The 10,000-nt window shown below is 46.4% G+C and overlaps 1 protein-coding gene across 1 annotated transcript in view; it reads right to left on the bottom strand.

Annotated features, from left to right (window-relative positions):
* The window catches only part of dld (deltaD), a 7,575-nt gene extending 2,294 nt beyond the window's left edge, over positions 1-5,281 (bottom strand). Inside the window, exons 1-10 of the mRNA XM_046032837.1 lie at positions 5,228-5,281; positions 4,755-5,060; positions 3,980-4,040; positions 2,992-3,249; positions 1,551-1,611; positions 1,330-1,460; positions 1,057-1,226; positions 744-960; positions 464-637; positions 1-349 (exon numbers count right to left, since the gene is read on the bottom strand). The exon at positions 1-349 is cut by the window's left edge and continues 348 nt beyond it. Coding sequence (XP_045888793.1) covers positions 1-349; positions 464-637; positions 744-960; positions 1,057-1,226; positions 1,330-1,460; positions 1,551-1,611; positions 2,992-3,249; positions 3,980-4,040; positions 4,755-5,060; positions 5,228-5,281 — 1,781 coding nt within the window. The remainder of the gene's footprint in view (positions 350-463; positions 638-743; positions 961-1,056; positions 1,227-1,329; positions 1,461-1,550; positions 1,612-2,991; positions 3,250-3,979; positions 4,041-4,754; positions 5,061-5,227) is intronic.
* Between the last annotated feature and the right edge of the window lie 4,719 nt (positions 5,282-10,000).

The following is a 10,000-nucleotide window of genomic DNA, read 5'->3' as shown; positions in this document are numbered from 1 at the left end:
CTGTCACCCTGGTGACTGTGCCGCTCCTGCAGTTTGACCCGAACATAGACCACCAGCACTGAGCAGCCGATCAGGATCACAAGAACGAGAAAGACTCCGGCGCACACGGCCGTCCAGGGAAATCCGCTGTCGTCATCATCTTCGTCATTTCCACTTTCTGAATATCGGCGGTCTGGTCCATCCACCACTGGCTGACCCACCGGTAAGAGGAACTGGCAGTTGTGACCGCCGTAGTCAGGCACGCATGCGCACACATAGCGACCGCCACGCTCGTGGCAGGTGGCTCCATTGTGGCAAGGGTTGTGATGGCAGCGGGAGATGGGTGAGCTGCAGTTTTCCCCAGTATATCCTACAAAAAAAATCAGAGTTTAAGAGTCTTGAAAAGTACTTAAATGAAACTACATGAAAAACAAATTAAAGTAAACATAATCCCACAAGACACATGTGTTGAGTTCTGTCATACCTGGGGGGCAGGTGCAGGTGTAGCCGTTCACTCCATCCTGACACGTCCCACCATTCTGACAAGGGAAGGACAGACAGTGTCCAGACATGCTGCTGCTGTCCTCACAGTTAGGACCTGAAAATCCCTCAGGACACTGACAGAGGTAGGAGTTCACCAGATCCACACATTCTGCACCTGCAGAGGGGAGAAGGTTGGGACGAAGACAGAGGTATTAGTCTCCGGATAATGTAATTCTAGGTTCAGGTTTAATTGTAGCTTACAAACATAGAGGACAACGTACCGTTTAAGCAGGGGCTGGAGGAGCAGTGGTCGATTTTCTTCTCACAGTTGAAGCCAGCGTATCCCATCGGGCACTGGCAGAAGTAGCCACCTTCTGGGTTGTCGGCACAACGCCCACCATTGAAGCAAGGCCCGTCCGCACAGGAATTGGCACTTAACTCGCAGTTGTTGCCATAGAAACCAGGTGGGCAGGTGCACTTATAGCCACTATCATTATCCTGTATTGGAAATCACGTAAACAGTGGTTACACACAAGCTTGTTGTCATTAATATACTTGTTTTTTTTTCAGTCACGTCTCTTTATTGATACTCACAGAGCAGCTGCCTCCGTTACGACAGGGGTTTCCAGAACACTCGTTAACCTGGAGCTCACAGCTGGCACCTGTGTATCCAGGCAGACAGGAGCACGTGTAGCTGCCCTGGCCGGTGTTGGTACAGGTGGCTCCATTAAGACAGGGCTTATGGTGTGTACAGTAGTTCAGATCTGGAAACATCAACAAGAAACATATATAAACACCCCGGTTTAAATACGACACTAAGAGAGCTGATTGAGTCCAACAAAGTAGTACATCACTCAGTAAACTCACCCTGGTTGCAGAAGAGCCCACCCCATCCCTCCTGGCAGTTACATTGCCAGGGCTGTTGGCAGGTACCATGGAGGCAGCCGGGGTAACGGATACAGTCATCACAGTAACGGCCACTGAAGCCCACACGACACCTGGGAACACGACATTCATAAAACACTGTTCGTAGCGAAAACATAGAGAACTTCTTAATTTAATTTAATTTTCAGTGTTTTTCAACTTACTTGCACTCTCCAGGTTTATCACAGAAGCCATGTTCTTCATCACAGCCAGGAAGACAGATTGCTGCAGGGAGGAAACAAATAGTGACAGGTGAATCATGGGAAATCCAGTGTTTATCCATCAGTCTCCCATTCACAGAGGGACTTTACAAACCGCTGCCTGTCTGTTTGGTTGGGGCCCCGACCTATCTGTTTGTCTGCCTTTCAGCCTGTCTGCTGGTCTGCCTATCTTTCCAAGTTGTTTTCCTGTCTGTCTACAGTTTGGTTAATTCGCTCCGTTTTCTTCCTTTAACTTTCTGTCACAGAGACCTAACAAACCAGAAAGAGGCCTATGGCTCATGTCTGGTGGTTAAAGACACTCTGGATCAAACTTAGCTGTCAAAGTGGAAAAAGATAAAATCTTGAGGGTAATCGGGGTCATCAGGTCATTCCTGGCCTCAGACTGAAATGTCTTGGTCTCAAAAGTTGCTGAAAACGTTGAACAGCCCACAGGGAGCTAAAGCAACTTTGGTCACCAAACAGGGGAACCAGCCAACAAGCCTTCTCCTTTAACATGGTTGCTCTCCAACACAAAAGCATCCCACACAAAGCCCCCTTTCTCCCCTTAACTGTGGGTCAGAAGTCCCTTTTCTCACCCTTGGCCCCTCTCCCCCCTCCTACTTCTGATCCTCCTCGCCTCCCTTCCTCTTCCATCAACCTATCCTCTCTCTTCTCCTCCTCTCTTCTTCCTCTCCTCTTCTACATTTTCCTTTTCCATCCTCTGCCCCCTCCCCAATTTCTCCCACCTCCCCCAACAGGGCCAGCTGGTCTGTGTGGAGCTAACCACCAGACAGCTGCTCCATTGTCTCCTCTCACCGAGCAGCTGCCCCCTCCACAACAATATACGTCCCCGCTCAGCCAATCACCAGCCCAAGCCGCAACAATACAGGACCCCCACTTGGCCAATCGGGGAGGAGGTTTGGGGCGAGGAGGCCCCAGTGGTCTAATGGAAGGCACGCGGCGTGTGAATTACTGAGGAGCCACTGTGGCTCATTAGAATGGAGGCCTCTGGTGCTATGGGATAACTGACTGATGCCTGTTGCACACAGGCCCTGCATTAGGAGGTGGAAAACAGTCTCTAAACAATACAGATAGGCAACTGATTAGCTGATAGTGATTCATATCTAAGCCAAAATTAATGTGAAGCATGAGTCGTTATTGCTCATGTATTGAGGCATTACTGTGGGGTCAGACATTTTATGTAAACATCAGCATCTACTGCTTATTACTGTGCTGCTCCTTCAGCTTATCTATCCCACAAGCAGCTGTCAGTGAAATATTAACTACTGCAATACTGCCAAGATGAACCCGTGTTTTTTTTTTTATCCCTCTTTTATGGCATTTCTTAATGTTGCTCCTTACAGCCTGAATGATAAGCTTTAGATTAATAACCAAACCAACTTACGTTCAGTGCAGTACTGTCCTTTCCAGCCAGAGTTGCATATGATCTCCCCGCGCTCGCCACAGCTGAAGTGCCCAAAAGCATCGTCTCGGGGCCGGCAGAAGACAGAGCAGCCATCGCCGTAGTAGTGCTCGTCACACAGGAAGCGGTAGGAGTACCGCAGCTCAGTTCTGCCGGCTGTCTGCATGTCCTTGGACCACTCCTCTCCCACAGTGAGGTGACGCTGAGTGGTGATCCTGCTGATCAGACGCTCCGGGTTATCTGCAAAAGTCAATGAATGTTATTACTGTTAGTGTTATGATTGAATGCTAACAGGATGACAGCACAAGTATTTTTGACCAAAATAGTATTTTGGGGGGATGGATGCTGCTGTATGAATAAAAAACTATTTTATGATTTCAAGTGTGGACTCTCCTTTTAGAAATAGAATATAGGTTACACCTGGTGACCCACCTGGTGGTTTTTTCATTATCTCCCCCACCACCATCAGAGACACACTCCCATTCTGTGGCCAGTTAGTCATCATTATTGCAGTGATAAGAGTGGGACATAAAGATAACAACAGCAAATATCCCAACTACGGGGGTAAATCTCACCTGGTACCTACAAAAACTTTGGGTGGCCTTGTGACCAGTGTCACACAAATCTAAAGTATCATCAAATCTACATGTTTTATGCCCAAAATAAATAAATAAAAGCTGCTTAAATTATTAGGATATTAATGTAATACTGACATTTCAGTTTTATGATGACAGAAACACAAATAAAATAACATGTCATGCATTTAGGAAGGAAGCTTTAGGCCTACATGTTGATATGAGTGTCAACATAATGCTGTAGGGGAAGAATCCAAAAGCACTTAATAAACTTTGCCTTGCCCTGTTTAACACTAATGGATGAGCAGTAAGTGTAAAAACGTCATACTGAGGCCACTATTAGCCTTCTGGCCTGTCTTTGAGTTACAGCGCTGTGTTCTCTGGCAGCCACCCACCTGTTGTCAGGTCATCCAGGGAGTCAGTGTGCAGAGCTTCAATGATCAGTGAAAACGTCCCCTGAGGAGAGAGAGAGAGAGTCAACAGCTGCTTGGCCTGGAGGCTTCCCTCCCTCAGCAGGGCAGCAGAGGGCCATTAGGAGGCCTCCCAATAAACTTCACAGCCTAATTCCCGTGTTGATTAGGGGCTTAATAAGAGCTACTACCTGCTCCCTCTTCACACCCCTGCTACTATCACACTCTGACACCGTAAAACCAAACGGGGCGGAATTTCACGCTGAGCTGCCAATGATGTGCCAACTCAGAGGATGTTAAATTTCCCACCACGCCTGGTCGGAGGAGAGAAGCGTTTGGTTCCCCCACCCTAACACACACACACACACACACACACACACACACACAAGCACGCCCTCCTCCCCTCCCCATTTTATCCTACCAAAGAGCACAGAAATACTACAATAGCCCCTCTCACACACTGCTGACAAAGACCCTCACAAGTGTTGAGTTTGGGAGCATCTGTTGCGTTTTGCACTCTTCAAAGCAAATATGTCCCAATGGAATAAGACTGTAATAACTATGCCTATGTTTTCAGTGGTCCTTAATAATGTGACATTTATTCTGGTATAGAATTGATCACACCAAAACTGTACAATTAAATGCATATATCTTACAGTAATGTTGCAGGAAAGGTTGTAGGCTAGTGACCACCTTGGAGGCCATTTTACAGTATTACAAATAATAGGCTATTTATCATAAGATGCCCATAAACACTTACCGGCCATGTGAAGCCGAACGGGAAGTGGATTGGGTTGGTGAAGCTGTCCGCGTTGGTCTCTGGTACCTGGAAGGAGTTCGAGCCGAGGACGGGCGTCACAGCACCGCCGTAGGTGCAGGGAGGCTCGGGGGAGACGTTGGCCTGGTAATGCTTCAGACAAACCCGAAAGAAAGTCTTGCACTCACACTGCTGGTGCTGGCCCTGCGGATGAGCAGAGCCTCCGGGGCAGCAGTTGCCGTTCCCCGTTACCCCTTTCTTGTTGAGAAACTCCTGCAGCTTCAGCTCAAACACTCCAGAGCATAAAACCTGTAACACACACACATAATCAGCCCAGTGTGTTTGAGACTGGTAACTTCAGGATGTGTGTGGATAGTCCATAGGTTCTTTAAAAACGTATTACAGCCGCAAAAGTATGCAAACAAACACAGCGTGCGTTTTAATACCCCTCAAAATTCTACTATTATTGAACCTACCTGGCAGGTGAGGAGGGAGAGAGTGACAACCAGGAGCAGACACAGGCGTCCCATTGTGTTGACAGCCCTTCAACAAGCAGTGAAAGCTCCACAGGTCTGTGTAGCCCGGCTCAAACAATCATGGAGCAAGTTTCTAAAAGCTTTCCGTTATGCCACAGTCAGGAGGGATGGTGAAGTTAAACTTTTCCTTGGCGTTTGTCTTTGCGTTTGTCTTCAGCCCCTCTATTTTCCCATATGAGTTCCCCGAGTTTTTGACAGAGTGAAAAAAAAGTTTTACAGAGTAAAGTAATCCTCAGCAGAAGGATCCCCTTGGAGAAGCGTGAATGAAATCCCCGATGGAAATGTAAGAGAGTTAATTCCAATCAATCGTTGTAGGAGAAAGAGGCAGCTCTCGATGGCCTTGTTTATTTTCCCACTTGATTGATAATGATATGCTTCTCCTAAGTCTCCGTCTCTCTGTGTCTCTCTCGGTCTAACAGTGCGTATGTCTGATGGGTCTCCTGCCCTGCACAGGGTTTTATACCGGGCCAGCAGGCGAAGGGTAATAAGATGTAAATGAGCCCTTCTGCTCCTCTTCTTCCCCTCCCTCCACCACCACCACAAGTCCGCCCCGGGGCCATCACAAAGAAAGGGGAGGGGGGAGGAGAAGGGGTGCACACAAGTTTTCTAAACCCGCCCCCCCTTCTCTCAAAGGGACAGACCAAATGGCTAGTGAGCTGTTAAATGTGCAACAACCCCTTGCTTCCCCGATGCCTCCCTCCTCCACAACACAGGGCCCCTTTACATTCCGACAAATTCTTTAACCTCTACACAAAATCCTCCACATCGCAGCATCAAGTGATTTATAGGCCTATATACGCGGCAGCAGTCCGACTGTGGCTCCTCATATTTGGGGTTACGGCAAAGCCTTGGCTGGCCTGTTCCCTGCCAGCCGGCAGCCAGCCGGCCCTACTGCGTTACAACGACCATCTGCTCCGCCACATTCCTATGGTGTTGCCCCTGCCGTGGTTCTCACATGTTCACACCCCCAAAACAAGTCGATCTGTTCCATTATCTTATCCTTGTCCCACACCATACCTCTCCATATAATCATATAATTATGTATTATGTCATCAAACACAACGTGTAATTGCAATGAAAGCGGGTAGCCTACCCTGATATAGGCTACTGATTTAGCCAAATGATAAATAATAAATGTCAGGCAGGGCATTTAATCGATCTATTGGTGCTTTTTCCCTTTAGCATCACTTTAATGCCAAGAAAAGTCTGGCGCGTAAGTGCACCCCACAAATCCAGCTTTATGTTCACAGTGATGACTTCCCAAATCCCCATTGACTGACTGTAATTCTACTCCTAAATTATATTTTAACCATTTAAATGGACAAAGGACAGCTTTATGTTGCAGGTGAAATACTAAAGAAAATCTTAACCAAGTGCGCAAAGACGCACCAAAACACGCACACACTGCCAACACACGTAAACCTTTTTCACTGCGTGCCTCTGTATTTCCCTAACTTGTTCTTTGGTAGAGGCAGTAAAAAAACTTGGTGGTGTGTCACTCGCGTGGCTGTCATTAAGGGACTTTGTGAGGGGGGAGGGGGGGCATAGAGGGAGTAAAGTTTTTTTTCTTTGTGCTTTCAGCTGTATGGTAATTGGGCCGGCAGCACCTGCTCTCCCACAATAATGCTGCACCAGAGAGAGAGAGAGAGGGAGAGGGAGAGAGAAAGCATGGCCGGTTGCATAAACAGTAATCTTACAACATGTTTAATAATAAAATATCACATTCCCTGCATACAATCACAAACATTTATAGACTACAACTACATATACCGTGGACACAATATAAGTCCCTGGAAGTATTCTCTGTATGGGAACACAACAGTGACTCTACACATGGACCCACTGTCTAATTTGCATATCTGTGTGCATCCAGCAGAAAAATGTGGGTAAAGAATGCGCACTTGTTGGCAGGATGTTATTATGAGCTTATCTCTGGCCATGAAGTAATTGAAGATGTTGGGGTACTATGAATGCTGTCCAGCTTTCATTAAACAGACACCATTAAGCAAATCCCCAAATGTGCTCTTCTTTTTTATGATTCTGCTACTGAGTCATTAATGTCTTAGGTGGAGTTTCTATGATATAAAGTTATTTATAAACCTCTGAAAATACCTGTAGGGTCCTGTAATGTGTAAAAATGTGATCTGACATATGGGATCTATCTATCTATCTATCTATCTATCTATCTATCTATCTGCAGAAGAAACAAAGAAAAGAAAGCCTGGGAAGAGAGTTGCTGATTGGCAACACAAGAAAGATCCAGAGAGGGCCATCTTGAAGTGGCTATACTGCAAAGTACTATAGGGCTTCTAATGTTTACACATATGAGCACACACACACACACACACACACACACACACACACACCCCATGCTTGTGTGTGTGTGTGTGTGTGTGTGTGAGGGGGGGGGGTCTTAATTAACAACTCTAATTGAAGCTGCTCCCTCTGCACAGAGCCACCATCTTGGTCTGCTGCTGTCCCTAAACAAGGCCTTCATTCAGGCTCCACATCTAACATATATAAACAACTTTCAGTCTATCATGTCAACACATTCAGTGCTGATGCAGAGCTGGTGTAGCTCCATCATTGCATAAGTTTAATGACCCTGGCTGTAATTCCCTCTGGGTCAGTGTATAGATAAATGAGAAGCCCATGTATGTGGTTGCATTTCCATGATGTGCTCTTTACACCCCTTGAAGCTGATTGAAGGGCCTTTAACCTTAAGCTTTAACACTATTATCCTTGCCTGCCACAGTCTTTCCAGATACCCTATGTGTGTTTAGGTATAGGACGCTGCTCCTAGCTGCTCATTTCATTTAACCAGTTGATTTCAGCCCCCTTCTCAATAGCATACAATGCTCCTATGTGGCGTGGCGTAAAATCTCTCTCTTGAAGCCTTTTATTTACACTCATGCCGACTTTCAGAGGTCCCCGGTGCTCTTTCTCTCCTTCTCTGTATTAGGCCAATATACTATCAGTCATTCATCACCATGACGTGGCACACATTTCCCGATTACACTAGGAAAGCGTGACTGAAAGGCATGGTGAGATGGAAAGTGACCCCCCTCCCTTGTTCATCAGCATCAAGAGGACATTTTCCTCTAAAACATAATTTATGCCAGGAGATTCTCTAATTGTGTCTTAAGGAAACAGCAGAAAGTACAAACTCCTCCCATCTGATCCCTCTTTTAGTGTGTGTGTGTGTGTGTGTTTGTGTGTGTGCACGCGCGTGTGTGAGGTTAAAAAAATGTTTAACTGGAGGTCGATTGTTTAACTGAAGTGCTTTCCTATTGTCTATGTGTGGATGTGTAACTGCATGTGCGCGCGTGTGCGGGTCCAAGTGTGGGTCCGTGTGTGTGCGCGTGTGTGAGAGACCAGGAGCTCTGTGACATGCAGGGGTACAACAAAGGAAGAGGTCTCGCGCCCCGCCGCCCATTCATCCCTTTCTCTCCTGAAGTAATTCCCATTGATTCTTATTGAACGGCGAGTCGCGAGCCCCTCGGGGGAGAAACTGTGTGATTTGTGAAGGGTCGCGAGGACAAGACACGCCCCTCCTGGAGCCCTGGCCATCTGCTCACCAAACACCACAACACCAACCAGCTACCAAATGGCTTCTCCATCTCTATCTCCCTATAAAATCTGTTAATTTCTCATTTTATAGGCTACCCCCCTCTTCTACCTCCTCACTCTATTAATCTATTTCTTTCACCTGTCATCGCTCTATCTTTTACTCCTTCATTTCTCTCTCCATCCTCTGGTCTATAGGCCAAATGCCTTTGCCTGAAGCTACTAGTTGCTTGATGGGACCCTGGGCCAAATCATAGTGGAGGCATGCAAGGGCTATGAGGTGGCCATATGGCCTGTGTGTGTGTGTGTGTGTATGTGTGTGTGTGTGTGCCTGCGCTAGGAAATGGATGGTTGGCCATCGTGGGAACCTCCACAAAATTGCCATCACACCAACTACCCACACACTCACTGTTGTACATAGCATGACAGCCCTTGGTCTGTTCAGTTATAGAAATCAAAGTTCAGGGACTCTGGATCATTCAATTTGAGCCAGAACAAATGTAACTCCTAGTATGCTGGGTTCCCATGCACCACAAGAATACTGGTTTAAATTAGCAGCGGTGCTGACTGAGATATTTAATTTGTGCCCAGGCTGAAAGGGTTTAAGAATGACTGAACAGAGACCAATATTCAATTAGAAAATTCCTGTGCTGCTATGTTATTTCATTAGTCTGATGCATTGCATCATTGCATTCATTCTGAATTTATTCCATCACAATGTGATGTGTTCAGCTGTACGATAGACAGACAGATAGACAGATAGATAGATAGATAGATAGATGCTGATGTGGTGAAGATCTTTCTGGTGCTGATTATAATGATAAAAGGATAGTCGTGTGGCCAGGCTGCTGCTTGATGGATAATACTCCCCAAGCAACAACAACACTGTGATGTCAGAAACTTCTTGTCTACTTGTCAGAGACTCACGTGTCCCCTCCCCATCTGAGACACAAAGACCTGAGGCTGCCTACCTACCGTTGCAGTCAGGAATGTAACAACTTACACCGCCTGTTAAGTCTCAACGTGTGACACAAACTTATACTACATGTGTTACAGTACATACTATATTATGTTGTTACTGTCTGTCTGGGCTATCATTAACCTTTTAATGAAAGATAGGAAGTTCACTCAGTGGGAAAATATGTA

This window comes from Micropterus dolomieu, linkage group LG20, assembly GCF_021292245.1.
Source record: "Micropterus dolomieu isolate WLL.071019.BEF.003 ecotype Adirondacks linkage group LG20, ASM2129224v1, whole genome shotgun sequence".
Classification (NCBI taxonomy): domain Eukaryota; kingdom Metazoa; phylum Chordata; class Actinopteri; order Centrarchiformes; family Centrarchidae; genus Micropterus; species Micropterus dolomieu.
This window is presented reverse-complemented; position numbering and strand designations above follow the sequence as displayed.